The sequence below is a fragment of the Fundulus heteroclitus genome, chromosome 20, assembly GCF_011125445.2.
Source record: "Fundulus heteroclitus isolate FHET01 chromosome 20, MU-UCD_Fhet_4.1, whole genome shotgun sequence".
NCBI lineage: Eukaryota > Metazoa > Chordata > Actinopteri > Cyprinodontiformes > Fundulidae > Fundulus > Fundulus heteroclitus.
Window position 1 is genome coordinate 26,842,985 of NC_046380.1, and position 18,850 is coordinate 26,861,834.

Genomic DNA, 18,850 nt, shown 5'->3' on the forward strand with positions numbered 1-18,850 from the left:
GTTTGTGCTGCTTATTTCTTTTTTTAATTATTGTGTTGCAGTTGAAATGTATGTTACACTCCTGTGCAAAACCTTTCATGCTACTTAAATGCAACTGCAGGAGAAATGTCATATCTATGCGTAGATTTCTGAACTGGCCACTGGTTAAAAACAGATCGTTGTATCCACTGATCATCTTTACAAGAAACATATCCGTCCTAAAATCGCTTACTATTTTGTTCAAAAAAAATTCTTTACCATTAGGTCAAGTCAAGTTTTTTTGTATAGCACATTTCAGCAGTAGGGCAGTTCAAAGTGCTTTACATTATGAAAATATTGAATATAACAAAACAGCCGCTGGTTGTGAGACCAGTAGCAAACATTAAATTGTTTTCAAGTGAAAACATCAATATACGTCAAATATGTCGTCAATGTTCCTGTTATTAAGGGTGAAAATCAACTCTAAACCGGTGGGTTTTCAGTCTTGATTTAAAAGAAATCTGTGTTTTGGTTGATTTACAGTTTTCTGGGAGTTTGTTCCAGGTTTGTGGAGTATAGGAACTAAATGCTGCTTCTCCATGTTTGGTTCTGGTTCTGGGTATGCTAAAGATAAACTCATGGATGAGTTTCTCTAGATCTCGTTGGGACATCAGTCCTTTAATCCTGGAAATGTTCTTCAGGTTATATAAGGTCGACTTTGTGACTGTCTTTATGTGTCCTTGAAGGTTCAGGTCTGAGTCTGTCACTACACCCAGATTTTGGGCCTGATCAGTAGTTTGTAGTGGTAATAACTGAAGCTGCGTGTTGACTCCGTTTTGTTCCTCTTTAGGTCCAAAGATAAGTTTAGTGTTGTTCTGTTTTTGGCACATTCATGCATTGATTTGTTTTAAGCATCCGTTCGGTGCATGGATGGGTTCAGAGTCGCCTGGTGACATCGTAATGTAGAGCTGTGTATAATCTGTGTAGTTATGGTAACTAATCTTGTTTCTTGTTATAACCTCAGCCGGTGGTAGATATTGTACCCGTTCTATTCAATATGTAGATATTGAATAGAACGGGTCCTAGAATTGAATAATTTAATAATTGTCATGGTTAGCAGTGTCAGTACAGACCCAGACATGCAGCTGAAGGTAAATTCACCTTTCCCATTGTGAGTGAATGCCATAAGAAACACTGCTGTGTTCAGAGGAATGAAAGAATGGAATGCTCTACCAAAACATATCAAGCTCACTACCAATATATTTGTAAAACTATCAAAATAATTAGATCTGAGATATGTATGTGTGTATATATGGGTATGTATACATATTTATGTATGTATGTATTTTCTTTGAGTACTTTTATATATTATTATACTTGTTTATAACAAATGACATTGCTTATGTGTAGCAATTCTGCAATTAATGCCATGATCAGTTTATTCATGATTCAGCGTATTTAGTTTATGATGTATCGTGTGAACCCTGTGGAATGGTAACATATCCTTGTCTTTTATTTGTATTCTTTTTATTAGCTTTTTATTACCTCCCTATAACCAATACTTTGCTCATAGGATTTTTTTTATTTTTTTTACCAAACACCTCATGTTCAGTGTTTTCATTTGGCACCATATGCTTGCCCTGTAGATGTCAGAGGGTCATTGTGTTAACTAAACCAGAGATTGGTAGCTAAAACTTTTGAATTTGTTAGTTTAAAGAACTAAAGTCGGTCCCCTGGTGCTGTATTCTGGCTGCTGGTGATTATGTTGTTCCTTAGCCACATAATCACCTTATTTTTACCCATAACTGATGTCATTAATGTTACTGGAACAGCTATAAACAATGTAAACATATTTTAGCCAAGCATAAAGTGATACATTATATGTGTGTGTGTATGTATATATATATATATATATATATATATATATACACATACATACATACACACAAACCAACATACCACAGTAAAATAACGACAAGGAATTGGAGGGAAAAGGTAGAGAAACGGTGATGAGACTGGAGCCTGGCTGGTAAATTCTCAGGGACAAAGGGATAAAATGCATGATCTGTTTGGGAGACTTGTTGACCACCGTACCAAGTAAAAGGTTTTCCCTATATATTAGCAGCCAGTTTAGATTTATTCTATCTGCTTTATTGAATTAGTTTGACGTTATTGCCCTTTAAAATGTTGAAAGCAGCAAGTATATCATGTCTATTTGTTGAGTTTGTTTTATCTGAAAGTGGCTGTTTCCAAAAAAGTAAGCAACCAATAGCAGCAGTTGATGAAGTTAGAAAAAAATATTAAATGTCTTTATTATTTACTAATTTTCTGTATCACAAGAAAACAATGTCATAACAATGTACTATTAGTAATTAAAGCCCCAACATACATTCTTTAAGTTATTTTAGATTTATTTTGGGTATGTTTTAACAATATTATTTTCCGGCAATACCCTCTACTGAAATTTTACAGTCTTATAAAATTTCAGTTCCTGCTCTTTATTCCCCTCAAAACAATCACTTGTTACAATTTCAAAACAATTTTTAGCAATAAGGACAGCAAAAACTTTAGAAACTAAAGCTCCCTAAAGGGCGGCTACTACTCAGACTATTGGGGACCGTTAAAGTTCCCTGGAAATTGCATAAGCTTAAAGAAATGTCAAATGTGCCCCTCAGTGGCAGTACCCTAAAGATTTTTTGTTTTTTGTAGCTCAAGGTTGATGTTTCCAGTATTTGCTGTTTATGGAGACATTAGAGCTTTTACTGTAGAAAGTTCGAGGAACAATCCACATATAAACACTATGCAGCTTGTAGGAAACCTGCAGAGAGTTCCTAAAATCCATTGTGTGCAGGGATTTATTAGCAATTAAATTAAAATGCAAATAAAGGTGATGTGTGCATGATAAACTGATCCTTAACTGATGAAATGTACTGGTAACCATCTTTAATATCCAGTTTGTGATTAGTGATTGCTGCTGCTCACAACACACAGAACACATATTTCAGCTTCGTTTTTTATTTTTTGAAAAAGCAGCCATCTCATCAACTGTTTCACTTCAAAAAAAACAAACAAAAAAACGAGACATACACGTAGTACCGTCCATCACACACAAAAACTCCACGTCGACGACAAAGATGATTGGACAGTTGTATGTAGTTAATTACAGATAATAAAGGTCTCTTTCATTTAAGCTTCTCTGTATTTAAAAAGGAGGAAAGAACAGGAGGAGAGTCTGCAACACCACCCCAATGAAATGTGTCCAATCTGAAATGGAAACGAGAATAAAAATCATAAGGCTATCTCTGAGCGACGGCCTGCGTTGGACAACATCACAGTTTTCAGTTCGGTGGAGCGGGTTTGTTTTAAACATAGTCAGCGTACAGTAAATCTACAGGAAACACCTCTGGATTACTAGAAGGTATCAGAAAATAAATAATTCTCTTTATCATACAGGCGACAGTAGTACATCATCCATAACACAGCTTTCCTCCCCTCTCAGGCCCTCAATATGTGCAAACTGCAAGAGTTAAAAAAAAAAAAAAGTAGCGCTTTCTGCATGGACCATGGAATATAAAAACAAGTGTTTATACATTTCATTCAAAGTGTAGCGAGTGTGAAAGACGATAAAAAAAAAAAAAATAACTGGTGAAGGGAACCAAGGACAGCCATGTTGTTTAAGAAGAAAATCGGTGGTCAACAAACCAAAGGAGCATTTTTGGTACTAAACAGCTTCTCTAATCAACACAAATGCACATATCCTCTTTACATCTTTAAAGGTCAAATACTGAGATGTAAATGTAACGCTGATTTGAAAATGCATTATTTTGGGCTTTGCTCACTCTTGTCCCCGACAGACAGGAGCCACCGATCTTCGTCACGATCTGTGCTTTGAGTTTAAGCAGAAAATGCTCAGCCTTAGCAGTTTCACATGGTTACTTCAACAGCAAAGGGGGTTTTCCTTTCATTAAGACACAGATATGTCAGCACGGACGGGGCTTCGCTCTTAGCCAGACCGAAGGTTGCTTCTTTCATTCAACGGCAGCAGGGAAAATGTTTCCACGCCGCTCAAAATGCACTTGGAGGAATATCGAGTTCTTCTTGATGGTTTCAAGCCGAATCCAGAAGAAATCCAAGTCCAAACACGTACACCACAAACACTCAAACAGACGGACACACGGACAGAGGAATGATTCACTTAAACTTGGTTCCAAAAAGAATAATAATTAGAATAAGGACTATGACAAAAAGGATCAAAATGACAAGCATCTTCCTGTTTTTCTTCTGATACTGCTCCGCCTGCAAAAGAAAAGGGAGAAAAAAAAAATCATGATTGGAAAAACCACTTGTTCGTCTTTACTGACGTGATACTTCAACCATTCACATGGAAACCAACCCGTGACGCAGAGAAAACCAAAACAGAACAGCCGCCATCCTGGATATGGCGCAGTGTTGGTAAATTACCAATGTTGGTGTCCTTTTAAAGAATTACTCGACAGATTTTTAAGCTCATTGTACCACATAAAATCAGTCAGTAAGCACAACAGGTACGGTAATTATATATAAAAGGCGCATCGGGTTATAAGGCACCCCGTCAATTTTTTAGAAAATTTAAGGATTTTAAGTAATTATAATTAACTTGAACACAAATAATCTTGTACTAAAAATTAGTTTTATGATAAAGTTAAAATTATCGATTGAGATTTTAGCGCCCTCTGGTGAACACATCATGAACAATAGAAGAGCTAATCATTATAGTGGCCACATTGTTTATTTTTTTTACAAAAAACAAGCAGGGAATAGAACACAGAACAAAGTTTTTGTTTTGTTTTTTTTGTCGTGCAAAGTCATAAAATTTAAAGCATACAGTAAAAATATATTTTTTTGCATCCCAGACTAAGTGCAGTAACCCAAAAACCATACAAGATAAGAATAGAAATACATATTTAAAATTATAAAAAATATTGTCGCTTTTAACATTTTAAATATATATATTTTTACTTTGTAAGGTGCCTGCCAGAATAAAAAAATGAATAAAATAAGAAAATAATCATCTTAAATGTGTAATATATTCTAGATTGGACTTGAAAATTGGCCGATTGACTGGTTTAAATCTAATTTCTCTGCAGCTTGTGGATGTTTATTCATGATAAATTCGTAATTTTTAAACCAAATGGCTCGATTCAAAGTGATTTGGTTCTTGGTAAGTGTGTGTAAACCTATGACCCGAACTGAATGGCTCATACAGGAACCACTTTGGTAGATCTAGCAGTGGAAATATAAGGATTCTATTTACCTTTTGTAACTGTTTCAGTCCATCTTCTGTTTTTACACAAGCCTGCTCCACATTGAAGTCGATTCTGTCTAGAACGGTTCCCTTCAAGAGAAAAAATAAAGATCTTTATTAGGACAAGATCAAAAAACACAATTCTATATTTGTTTTGTCCTGGTAAACCAAATATTGACAAACATGTTCTTAAAGGTTCAGGATAATATCCCAAACTTCTCAAAACTGTTCTTTTAAGGAAGTTCTAGTCTCATAACACTAATTAAAAGTTTGTCACATGAACAAGTTTTCATAAAAAAATACCATCTAACTAATTCTCCTATGTATCTATGGGGTGTACAGGGAGACTTTCTGCTGGTATTTATTCCCGTCTCTCGTCTCATTTCGCTTCAATAAAAACATACGCTTTAGGTTTTAGGTAAAACTCTGTTGGCAGCAGAAAATTTCAGATCCACGCTTCGTCAACTTTACACATTTGTTTTCCTTATTTATTCTGAATGAATGTTTCTTTCATACAGCGCCGTTGTTTTAATTAGTTCGGTTAATATTTTTCTATATATTTTTTTTAATTACTACAGGCTAAACCATAAACTGTAGTAGTACCTTCTTTTAGAAGAAAACAAAGTAACAAAAATCAGCTAACTTAAGGAAAGGTTCAGAGGTTTAAAAAAAATAAAAATAAAAAAAGATTCATCACACTTTGCACAGGTTCTCAACACAAACCAGAATAAAAATGGAGCTTTTACAATTGTTCCACTGCGTTTGCGTCGCTTCATCCGTGTCCTTTCCGTACCTGCTCCACCACCATTCCGGCCAAGTCTCGGAAAATCTCATTCAGATCCGAGATGGACTGGACTATTTGTCGGATCTCCCTCTCCCGTTCCTCCACTAAAACGGTGTTCTGCTCCACCAGCATCAGCTGGTCATCCGTGAAGCCCTGCGATTTCAAGATGAAAGCACACTGTTACACACTGCAAGCCACAATGCTACTGTAGTTTAGCCGTTTTATTGGGTTTAATATCATCATCATGCTATAATACTAATAGCACCACTGCCAACCATATGCAGGCTACTGTCAGCATGAACAATGACAAACTGTGTTGTTTAGGCTTAGTTCACATAGTTTTTAATGATCACTTCCTCAAACTCGCTGGACTTAAAGCTACTTTCTCTTTTTTTAAAATGAGTCAATTAAGAGACCTGAAGCAATTTCATTTCAGTGATTTCATTACATTTAATTTTAGAACAACAATGTGTGAAATGCATAAAAAAGGGGGCCAATCACTGATCTCTATTTATTCACTGGAGAGCTGATTTTGCCGAAAAACTGAAGTAACTGGCCGCCATCTTGCTACTCCCTACTCTCACAGAATCCCACAGGATTTGGTTGTAACAACAAGCAGTTTTCTGGCTGAGTGAAAACGTTTCACAGGTAATTCTACAGTCAGTGGATGTACTAACACTATCAACTACTAGGAAATTAGGTGCTGAAATATTTTGCATTATTTATATATTTATATATATATATATATATATATATATATATATATATATATATATATAGTGCAAAATATTTCAGCAAATGACTTTCTCAGTACTTGATAGTTTTAGTACATAACATAAAAGTATATGGCATTTGACATTTTAAAAGTTTTAAGCCCCCCCTGAACATGAGAAAATCCTCGTTATTCGATGCTGTAGCGCACATATTCCCTAGTTACTGGGGGGAAATAGGGAGTACCAATATGGCGGCTGGTGGCTTCAAAGCGACTTGTATTAAATATGGCCAATGCGCAATCCAGTGAATAAATAGAGATCAGTGGGGCCAACAGGCAGAATCCTGCTCAGGGACATAAGGAAAGTGGCTCAATTTTTACCCACGTTTTCACAAAAATTTCTGAAAACTTTTTATGATATATATTTGTAATTGTTACTGCACAATATTCCCCACGCAGCCCAACTCTGATTCGTTCACAGGAACAAAAGCCGCTCTCTCACCTTGTCATACAGAGCTAAATCTTCATCCTCTTCCATTAACGGCCCAGAGTCAAAAAAGTGCTTCGACCGCTCCTCCCGATTCTTCATACCTGGTTCGTAGGACACGTACGGGATTAATCCACACATCTACAGACAGATTAGATCCTCCTCTAAAAAAAAAAACGCACCCGGCGGCAGACCTTACGTTTTAAATAGCTGGACTGCGTGTGCCTGAAGCTGATGGACAGGTCCTGGAGGCTCTGCGCTAAGGACGACACCACGTTTACCAGGAGCCTCTCCTCCTGCTCGGTGCAGTGGCCCCGCCGAGACTGCAGGCCGGTCACAGATCGCTGGCATCGGTGGAACATCTGAGCGCAGGACCACAGTATGCACAAACCAGCCAGATGTTTACATTTTCAGCTTGTTTGTGTAACACGCACACCGAATACAGTTTATTTATATAATGCCTATTCACAATAGGTTATCTCCAGGCACTTTACAGAGTCATTTCAATCGGATTCGACAGATTGGTTAAAATGTTTTCAATCTGAGGAAACCCAGCAGATCGCCTCGAGTCTCGACCTGGGTTTCTCTCCACCGCTCAACTTTTTTTTAAAAAAAATTAAAAAAGTAGGAATAAAAAAAAAAGAGAAAAGAACTTATAACAAATACACCAATAGAGGAAACTTCTACACCAACAAAGCTGCACAGATACAAAAATACTGACAATGGCCCTTTAATCAAAGTCGGGCAAAAACACGTTTACCTGCAATGATTTTCAAACTGAAAAACATGAAAATCTGTAAAAAGGGGAATACTGTCGGTCGGTCACGTTGCTCGGTTCAAACAAAGCGTCAAAGTTAGCAACAGTTTGAAGACATTTCCAGCAGAGACAAATTCTCGCTTTTTTAAAGCGCTTTTAACAGATAAACTCTCAAAGCGCCATACAACGTTTAAGTATAGTAAGAGTGACCCTAAAAACGTGCACTTAACAGAAAATCAGACAGAAATAGGAAAATACGACCAAGCATACGGCAATAGATGTAGGTAAATACTAAAACTAGTATAGAACCGCAGCAAAACGCTACAATAAATACATACGGGGCATCTTCCACTGTTTTTATATGGATGCACCAATCAATGGCCAGAAGAGATCGGTAATTACTTACCATTAAGTAATTACCATTTATCCTTTTTTAAATTATCATTAAGATTTTAAACCCAACATGACTTTTTAAGATTCAAAGCATTGTTGGGTCTTTTGCTTTTTCCTCCTTCGCTGTTGGTTCCTTGAGAGCATTAATAAACATCAATACTTTTCTAAATATGTTTAAATGCAGTTACTGTGTGCTCTAGCCTGTTCAGTATTGTTTAATAATGGTTAAGTTGTTATTACTTGCTTCTTTTCTTAGTTTTCTAGAGTGATGTTTCTGTTTGTGGGTATTGCGGCCGCCCAGTCCAAACCATAACATCTATTGCCAAAGAAAAAACTGCAATGGCTTTTAAAATACTGTTTTTCATCACTTTTATTGTCATTGGAATAAATTCATTATGCATAGAGCCTGAACTCATGGTATATTTGTGATAACAAGATGGTTTAAAGTCGTTCTGCAATAAAAATACATTTGCTAGAACTAGGACTTAACAACTGCATCAAAGCTAAGAAGGCCAAATTTGTTTGGTCTATAACTGCATCAACAGGACGGACTTTCATACAGTTTCTGAAAACAAATTGGAAAAGGGTGCAGGATTCATGGTTTGACGGATAAATGGGCATACTGTTTGGATTTCTAAAAAATAATACAAAATATTGCAGGAGGCGTAAACCACCGTGTCTGATTCCACATGCCATTTGGATACTAATAAAAGCTAGTATCGCAATCTCACGATGATTCGACAATTCCAAACAAACGTTGGCGTTAGATTAAATAAAAAGGCCCATTCTGAGTCTCTGGTATGGGAACCCTGGTTGGTGAACGCACCTGTGTGATCTCCTGAGTAGTGATCTCTATAGCGTGTTCCTCCTCGGTGCTGTCATCCAGGGTGGGGCGGTTCATGTGCTTGTCGTGAAGTAGGGCCAGGTCCTTCATCTTCTGCCGGATCCGTGTGATATCGTACTGAATCTGAAAGATCAGCCGTGGAGAGAAATTAATATCACGTGTTCTGGAGACTAGCCCACGAATGTAGGCAGGTTCGCCCGCCGCGTTTCCACCAGATGATCAGATTTACCTCGTCAATCCCTTCTATCCATTTAGGAGGCAGCTTCTTTGTGACGCCGATGGCGGCTTCTGGATCCAGACTGAGCCCAGAGACCAGAGCCATTCGGTCGTCGGCCAACTTAGAAAAAAAGACAGAAAACTATATAAAGATGTTTCTTATAACAACGTAAGACTGTGATGATTGTGCTGGTACTCTGTTTTAGACCTCTAGCATTATTTACTTAACTCTATGATGAAGGAAAATGACAGTACCTCATCAAGCTCCTAATGTGATTGTCAGATAGCAGAGCAGAGCGTTTCCATCCAGCACAGATAAGCAAAATGAGAGAAAGGCAGATGTAACAGACTGAAACCCAGAGGGGAAAAAAAAAAAAAAAAAACAGCAAATACCAAAGAAAGGGTTTTCTGTCTATGTTTGGTAACAAATTAGCCTGATTAGTTCTAGCAGCTGATATTAGTGACTGAAAATGTACAAAGGTGTGTTACGAGTGTAAGAAATTAATCAGCCAGATGCCTGCAAAACATTTTACCACATTAAAACCATAAACGTCAAAGTATAATATTAGGATTTTATGTTATAGAAATATACAAGAGTGAAGGAGGTAATAAAAATATAATGGTTTTCAACTGGTTAAAATAGGGCTGGGTGATATGATCCAAAAATAATATCTCAATATGTTTAGGCTGAAGGCCGATATACAATATTTATCAACATATTTTTTGATTTCATAAATTTAAAAAAGCATCCCTGAATCAGAGTTTTATCCCAAATGTCTCAGTCACATTTTTTTTTAACAAACAGCTATGGATAAATATGAGAGCTGGCTGAAAAATAGCCTGCTGGAATACATTAAGGTATAATTATAATGTAACATAGACCATCTCCATATAAAAGATACAGTCCCAACTCATCTTATATCCCTTTTTAAATTTTTTTGATATTTTTAAAACTTGGTATATTGCCTAGCCCTACGTTCAAACATGTTTCCCCCCCAAAAAAAAAAATCTGCAATAAACAGGCCCTCAGCATGATGCTGCCACTGCCGTCTTTCATGCCACAGTGTTTGCACTGCATGCAGGTCAGCAAGTCTAACTTCAATGGATGAGAGCGCCTCCTATCACGTCTGCTGTGTCGCCTGCATTGTTTCTAAACAGCAGACTGGTGGGGTGCACAATGACTGATACATTAGTCACCCTGCCGACAAATTCTCCCACCTGAGCTGCGGCGCTCTGCAGCTCCTCCAAAGTTACCGCCAGGCTGCCCAGGCACTTCTCTAATTAATGCCCACCTTGCCTTTGTCTTGGTAGGTTTGTGGTTGTGCCACACTATGTTTTTAAGTGATGGTTTCAGCTGTGTAGTTAGTGTTGTTTTGTGGTTGTATGAAGACAAAATGTTAAAACAAAAGTGTAAAGGCACATGAGTACTTTGTCGAGGCTTAGTCATTTAAATGGCATTACCAATAAAGAGGAGTTTTTTTTAAGTTTAAAAAAATATACTAATCTACTATTGCCGACAACAACTGATCAATCATTACAACCTCGAGGAACAAAGTGCTTGGTTGTAGATTAGAAACCTGAGTATTTCATGTGAAGTTAGTCCCTCCATGTTAACACAACCACTGGGCTAAATGTTCCTTATTTACATATAAGTTACGACTGGACGATATGGATTCAAAATATTATTTCAATACTTTTAGGCTGAATGTCGATATAAGATATTTATGTCGATATGTTTTTCTTTTCATAAAGTAATTATAAAATAGCGTCTGCTTTATCTCAAATGTCTCACAGGCACATTTTTTTAGCAGGCAGATGTAGATAAATATGAGAAAACAGCTGAAAAATAACCTACTGGAATACATGAAAGTGTAATTATAACGTAACAAAGACCATCTCGATATAAACGATACAGTCTCCTCATAACCGTTTAAAAAACAAAATCGCGATATTTTCAAACGCTCCATATATTGCCCATTTACATACACTCTTCAGAGACTGGATTCATGGCTATAAATGCTTCACTTCACAGCTGATGGCTTTCCGTTTCATAAACGGATCCTAACGTGTTTCTGTAAGGGGAAAGTCTCCTGCTGTATGTGGTTAAAATGTTCACAGCAGAGTGTGACACCTGAAAGCTTCCCACAGTTTAGGGAATGTCTCAGGGGATGAGGAGAAAGACGTTTGGCTACCTTCAGCCTTACGGGTGGTTTCAACGTGCGCCAGTGGATAAAAGTCGGGATTTATAATATAGGCAGCGTAACGAGTTATCTGCTCAAGTTCTTTGTTGGGCAAGCCTTCTAGACTTGACTCGTTTTGACCTGGAAATGGACCTTATCACGTCAGACGATCAACAATAAACGCTGTTTTCAGGAAAAGAATGTGAGCTATTCGCTGTTTAGGCTCCCTGGTAATCTGATGGAGAAAACAGATGTTTGGGCAGAGAGCTCTCAAGTAAAATTTTTTTAATTTTATTAGAGCTGCTCTGGGGGACACTAAGCGCCCCGTAGTGATTTTAACTAGTTTTGATTGTCCTTGTAGTTGTTAGGGCTCATTTTGCTACTTTGTGGAGGTACTTTTCCCCCCTCCACACCTTGTGGTGCTTTGTCTCTTGCAGCGCCTCAGAAAAATATTCATACCCGCTTGGATGTTTTTCCTAGCGTTGGTGTCACATTACAACCACAAACTTCAATGTGTTGCACCTGGAGTTGATGTTATAGAACACAACGAAGGGCATTAATTGCAAACTGGAAGGTAAAGATGCATTGTTGACGAAAGGTTTTTACAAATAACCGGTGTGTAATTGAATCCCTGCATAAATGCGCATGTTCTGTGAAGGCCTCAGAGGTTAATTAGGGAGCATTAGTGAGCAAACAGCATTATGAAGACTAAAGGAGAGAAAAATATATCTAAATATATCGCAAGGTTTGAACATTTTGCAGAGAACCCTTAACATATCCGCTGAAAATGAAAAGTACGGCACAACAGCAAACCTATCATGTCATGAACGGAGAGGGCCGTGCAGGGAGAGCTTTAATCAGAACTAGACAACTGGCTCGTGGTAACTCTGGAGGAGGTGAACAGATCCAGAGCTCAGGTGGAAAAATAATTAGCCTATCACACACAAAAAATCTGGTCTTACAAAAAAATAAATAAAAAAAAAAAGGGTTGGGAGGAATAATGTAATTTTTGAAAGCATGCAATAAGATAGGCTCTTTGGAGTTTGGCCCCAAGCCATATAGGAGACACAGAAAACATGTAGTAGAAGGTGCTCTGTTCAGATAACAAAAAAAAAAAAAAAAAATGCAACAATGTGTGGCCGAAAACTAACTTTGCACATCACCCTCAACAACGTTGGGAATTAATAAAATATATATTCTTTTATTGCATTAAATACACCATTCACCAAGGCAATGGCAGCATCATGCTGTGTGGAAGCTTTGCTTCAACGGGGACAAGGAAGTGAGCTTGGTGACAAAAAAATTTAAATAAAATAATATATATATAGTATTAATCCAAAATTAAGGGCAATCTGGGTAAACCCTGTGTCCCTTTTTCCTCCACTAAACACTTTTGCACATTGAGCCCTTATTAAAAATTTATAGATGTTGGACTTTTTTGTGACCTAAAAAGAGGTGGGAAAAGTTAAAGGGGTGTGAATACTTATCTTCCGGCCTGAACATTAAACCTACCATCGTTTCTTCTGATAAACACCACAAACAGAAACAACCCGAGCTCTTATATTATCTTATATTGACCATGAGAAACACGAGTCACAGGGGAATGCAGCTACAGTCTAATTGAATCACACGGAGGAGCCGCACCAGGACTTTACGGCACAGATTTTACAGAGACGAGCACATTTCACACACCAAAACACGGTTTAACTTTTCTACATTAACACAGCTAATTCATCGTGATATAAAAACAAAAAAACACAGACTTAATCGCTGGGCGGTCTTTAGCACAGGTCGCAGCAGGGAGCTGCGCCTCAGTGCTCCTCCGTCACCTGGCGGACTCTCATCCGTCCGTCCTGAGGTGAAACGGGGGACCGACAGCGCGCAGTCCGCTCACATTTTAGCCCTAATAATGTCTACTGCTAGCTACGAGGACTCAGAGGCGAGCTACATGCAAACACACAGAGTAAAATGTCAAAACGATGCAGAGCACTCACCGCAGCATTGCTACGTGTACTCAGACGGGGGTCGTATGTACTCACTTGCTCAGCCACAATCTGCCGGCTTTGGATCGCATTGTTCCGCATTAACAAGAAGGCATCGGTCAGACGCCGAGTGGCCATGACTGCCTATATATATATATATATATATATTATTTTTTGTTTTGGTTGTTGTTGAGCTCTGAGTTAAACAGAGGACAAGCCGAGGATTTAGTGAACGATCTCCAATGACGCGCCGCTAGCTTTAGCTTAAACCTGCGATGAATGAGGGGAAACTCGCGATTAAAGCACAAACTGTGGACCTCAAATCTCTCCGATCATGCCGACGGGTCAGGCTTCTTTAGCGTCGAAGTTCAATGGTGAGAGAAGGACCGAAGATTTCAAAGAAAAATCGGGGATTTATGGTGAAAATTGGAAGCGGTTGCTCCTCTTTCTGGGAGCTAAGGAAGTGGGAGTACGTCAACACGTAAACACCTGCGTAAAGCGCGTCTTCTTCTCATCTGCGCCACGCTGCTATGTCGCCCCCTAGTGTCGCATTAAATACATTTATTTTTAGTCAGTGTAAAATTGCACTTTTTCAGGTTTAAAAAAACACCTTGCGTTTTCTTTACAATGGTAAATGCTGATACATAGCAGCCAGTTAAAATTATTCCGTGAAACTGTAAAAATAATGTAAACACGCATTTAGTTTACGTATTTATCTGTTTTAGGCTCCTGAACTAATTTACTGATCTATTAAATTCCCCAAGCATAACTCCCGTTTAAATATTCTAACAAAGACCTAAAAAAGCTTTTGTTTTGTTTACCGAATAATAAACCTGGCGTTATTTGGGTTGCCTGCCTCTAATTCCACGTATTTATTATACATCAACTTAATGAAGGACCACAAACGAAGTTTGTGCAAATCTCTGCTGTTTTCTCCGGCAACTTCCCCAAGGACACATGTGACAGCAGATAGTCTATACAGTAAAGTTTGGCAAACCACATGCTGACATGGCTACTGCGCCTCACTCAGCCACTGAAACTCTCTGGGTTCTCCAGCATACATGACTTTCTGTGAGTCCAGCCACTTTCTGTGGACATAGGAGCCAGACATAAATACATAAAGTCTATGCAACAAGGCGAAAAACTAAATAATAATAATAAACACTCAGCTTCTGGAACTGCTTTAACTGTGTGAACAAAAACAGGATTAAGACTATGAGCAGTGGACATAAAATACCTGCTTTGCCACTTCCTTAATAGGAGCTTGAACACCTGCATGCTTGCCACTCATGACAGAAGCACCATCATATGATTGTCCTACCAGATTACGTTTGCGGTCCTGGATATACCACTTCAATATTTTTATTATTTTTTGTCAAGGCAGTCTGCAGATTCAAAGTTTAGGACGTTTTCTTTCACAGCTCCTTACAGCACAAAGAGACCCGTTTCTGTTTTGTTTTAAGTTTTTAGCTTCACCTGCCCTTTGGGAAAACACCTCACATTCCTTTACCTTGACCAATTCAATTTATATAGCGCCAATTCATGAAGCATGTCATCTCAAGGCACTTTACAAAGTCAAAGTCAATCATATTATACAGATTGGTCAAAAATTTCCTATAAATGAACCCAGTTGAATGCATCAAAGTCTTGACAAGCAGCATTCCCTCCTGGAGAAGCGTAGAGCTACAGGGAGAGTCGTCTGCATTGTCCATGGCTTTGCAGCAATCCCTCATAATGAGCAAGCATGAAGCAACAGTGGAAAGAAAAACTCCCCATTAACGGGAAGGAAAAACCTTTAGCAGAACTGAGTTCAGTGTCAATGGTCATCTGGCACGACAGATTACAGTAAATACTACACATCTCTTCGCCTGGCGGGATATGGCCAGAGAATTTCATCAACATCGCAGACAATATCTTAATTGGCAAGACAACGTGGTATGAACCATCTTGAATGATGGATCCATCCTCGCACCTTTATTAACATCAGAGGAGTTCAACATTGTTGGAGAGTGCCTTTCTTTGCTGTCTCTATTTTATGACACTGCTGCCAAGCTGTCTGCAGAGGAAATGTTTCTGCCTCCAAAGGAGTTCCCCTCATGAAATGTTGGAACAGATGTTGGAGCAAAGTCAGCCTCCTACAGGAGGAGATAACAAAGTCACCAGCAGCTACATTAGAAGTGGGAGACCACCTCATCAGGCAACTACAGGGAAAGCTTCAGATTTTGCAGCCCATGAGCATCCTATCTCGAGCTACCCTGCTTGACTCTGGATTCAAAGTCACAGGTTTTGGTTGACTGCATGATGTATGATCTTTTGAGTTTTTATAAAAAAAATAATGACCATTTTTGATTTTCTTCTTTTGTTCATTGATATAGTTGTGCTTGTTTTAATTATTTTTTTAAAAATAAAATGCTAAAAAACAAAAAAATAATCTATTCAAACCAAAAACTGTTGAAAAACTCTCATTTCTGAATAAAATGTCCAGTTTTGCACATTATCGTTCAAGTTCCACAAGCACTTTTACTGTCTTAGCCAATGCCATTTCATTAAAGTGACAGGAAAACATACAGAGCCAGCCGAGGCGTAAAAGAGTATAGTGCTCTAATGTCTCCTTACCTCCACATATTGGCATCTGGCCTCCTTCACAGCATCGCAGTTCCTCTGTAATGGAACTCTGTAGCGCTGTTTCATGGCCATATGGTTCCTTCTGAGGACACGGTTAATTGTGGTCGTGTTCACAGTATTTACAATTTCTAAATACCCCCTGATCTGCAATCACTGCTGCCCAGATTTCACGCAGCCTAATGGCATTATTTGCCAGAACCATGTTCACAATGGCTGCCTCCTGCGCAGCGTTCAGAATTATGAGTCTGTCACCACCAACCAGTAGCCTTTTGATTCTATAAAGAATACATGAAATGTGGAAAACATTATAAGAAATACAGTATATCCCTACAGATATATCTGTATAGACGGTATAGCAACATAACCTGTTCTCCAGTTGAAAAACTCTTACAATGGATGCAACGGTGTCTCTAATGAGAACAGGTTGGACTCTTTGTCCAGTCCCTCTAAGTGAAAGGCCATGATTTACCACATGATCAATCATAGTTGCTTGAGTTTCATCTGTAACTTGAGCCCTTCCAGCTACATCTCCACCTTGCCCACAGATTCCTCTTCCTCGGACTCCTCTTCCCCTGACGCATCTCTACCTCTTACTCTGACTCTCATTTGTCTTAGACCATCCATGCTGGCAAAGAACAACGCACAACATGGCACCTTTTAAGGCCTGCAGACTGACTGCAAATTGAAAAGTTGTCAAACAGATGCTTCAGTGGTTTTATACCGATCAAGAAGTTTCTAAGAGCTGGGGACATATGGTTTCTGTTTGGCTACCACAGCTAAAGCAATGGGGTTTGGACTGCTTGAAAGAAATCTGCTGTTTTGCAAAAGGGTGGAGGAAATGTAACCTGACTCTAGCCAGATGTATTTCGCTCCGGCTAGCTCCACTCATATGAGTGAAGCTAGGCGGAGCAATATCAATCTGGCTAGAGTCAGGTTAGAGGAAATGTGTCAAACCAATGAGAATGGGTTAACAAGAGGTGTCGTTTTCTCTGCTGAGATGGTGATGATGGAGACTGAGAGGTTGCCCGTTTCTTCAAACAGCGGAAAATTAATCAATAAAAACTGTAATGATTATTCCCAAGGCGCCTAAAGGATACAAATAGAGGCAAGCTTCATTCATTATATGGCAAACTGTGATTATGCATTAGGCCAGTGGGTAGTTTCATGTGCAAATGAAGCCTCATGAATTGAACTCTTTCCTGAAGCAATTGGCTCAAGTGGTTCAATGCGACGATGTCCAGGATTCGCACTCTCACTCTTCTTCCTCTGCTTTCCTCCATAGGTTAAAAGCAGGTGAACTCACCTGCTGCATTTTTCTACTGCTCAAACCTGATTAGTGTGTCAACAATAGAGCCTTTATGTGTTTGCATGCCTGATGTGTGTGTTTAATCAACTGGCTCATGGGTGTGGTGATTTGTCAGTCAGTGCTTTGGAACCACAACGAAGAGACATCATGATATACGTCTGTGTCTTAAATAAGTTTGGTGATTTGCAAATCACTGTGTGTACTGTTCTGCAAAAAGTGTGAGGCCGTCTTTGTGTTTATAGTGGTGAGAATATGGTCCAATGTGTTGCTCCTTGTTGATAATAATTCTTAGTTTTCATGCAGTCATAAAAAACTGCAACTCACTGAGTCTGTGACACACTTACAGGGATTTAATAGGTACCATTTACCTATTATATATATATATATATATATATATATATATATATATATATATATATATATATATATATATATATATGGCTGTGTATTGGGCGTCTTATCCCGCTGGAAAGTGAACTAGTGCCTAGTCAAGTCTTCTACAGCCTTTATCATCATGCCACACAGATTGACTCTTTAACAGAAAAAAAAAAAAAAAAAAAATCAACCATAAGGCAAGGCAAGGCAAGGCAAATTTATTTATATAGCACAATTCAGTACAAGACAATACAAAGTGCTTTACATGATTAACATATAGCAAAATAATAAAATGTAGATAGAAAATAGAATAAAAACAAGTAGGGATAGAATGTAGTAACAAAAAAGAACATTAAAAACAGTAAAACTGTTTAACTAGAACAGTCAAAGGCAATTTTAAACAGATGTGTTTTTAATCTTGATTTAAAAGAACTCAGGCTTTCCGCACTTTTACAGTTTTCTGGAAGTTTGTTCCAGATAAGCGGAGCATAGGAACTAAATGCTGCTTTTCCATGTTTGGTTCTGGTTCTAGGTATGCAGAGTAGGCTGGAGCCAGAAGCCATAAGGCTTCCTTAGGCATGAATGGTTGCACAGAGTAAAGAGTTGCACTCTTTTCAGATTTATATGAACACAAATTCTTCACTTTTAACTATTTTGTGCTACTTTATATTGGTCTGTTGCATAAAATCCCAATGATAGACACTGAGGTTTGCGCCTGTAACAGGAAAAACTGCGCAAAAGCTCAAAACTCATGATAAAGTTTTCAGCATCCGGTCTTTGATTTGCTCTGTCTTCTCTGGACACCTCAAAACTTCTCTAAAACAATTAGCGCGTCAGGACGAACGAGGGACACGGATGAGGAAAACGTGACGTGTGTTTGTTTGCGCGCCTTCGCTCATTGGGGCCGGCGTTGCGCCACTAACCGTAATTATGTCGCTAAAAGCTCC

At 38.4% G+C, this 18,850-nt stretch overlaps 1 protein-coding gene across 2 annotated transcripts; it reads right to left on the reverse strand.

Moving 5' to 3' along the window:
* Positions 1-2,957: 2,957 nt before the first annotated feature.
* On the reverse strand, positions 2,958-14,112 carry stx16 (syntaxin 16). 2 transcript variants are annotated; one of them, XM_036151414.1, is made up of 9 exons: positions 13,610-14,112; positions 9,691-9,702; positions 9,449-9,556; positions 9,202-9,342; positions 7,425-7,587; positions 7,241-7,329; positions 6,036-6,179; positions 5,252-5,332; positions 2,958-4,254 (listed from the first exon to the last, which is right to left on the reverse strand). In XM_036151414.1, exons 1-9 carry the CDS (start codon positions 13,733-13,735, stop codon positions 4,150-4,152), a joined length of 969 nt encoding a protein of 322 aa, XP_036007307.1. In that variant the 5' UTR covers positions 13,736-14,112; the 3' UTR covers positions 2,958-4,149. The 2 variants fall into 2 exon arrangements, with proteins under 2 accessions (XP_036007307.1, XP_036007308.1); XM_036151415.1 differs by having other exon boundaries at positions 13,655-14,111.
* Positions 14,113-18,850: the final 4,738 nt, after the last annotated feature.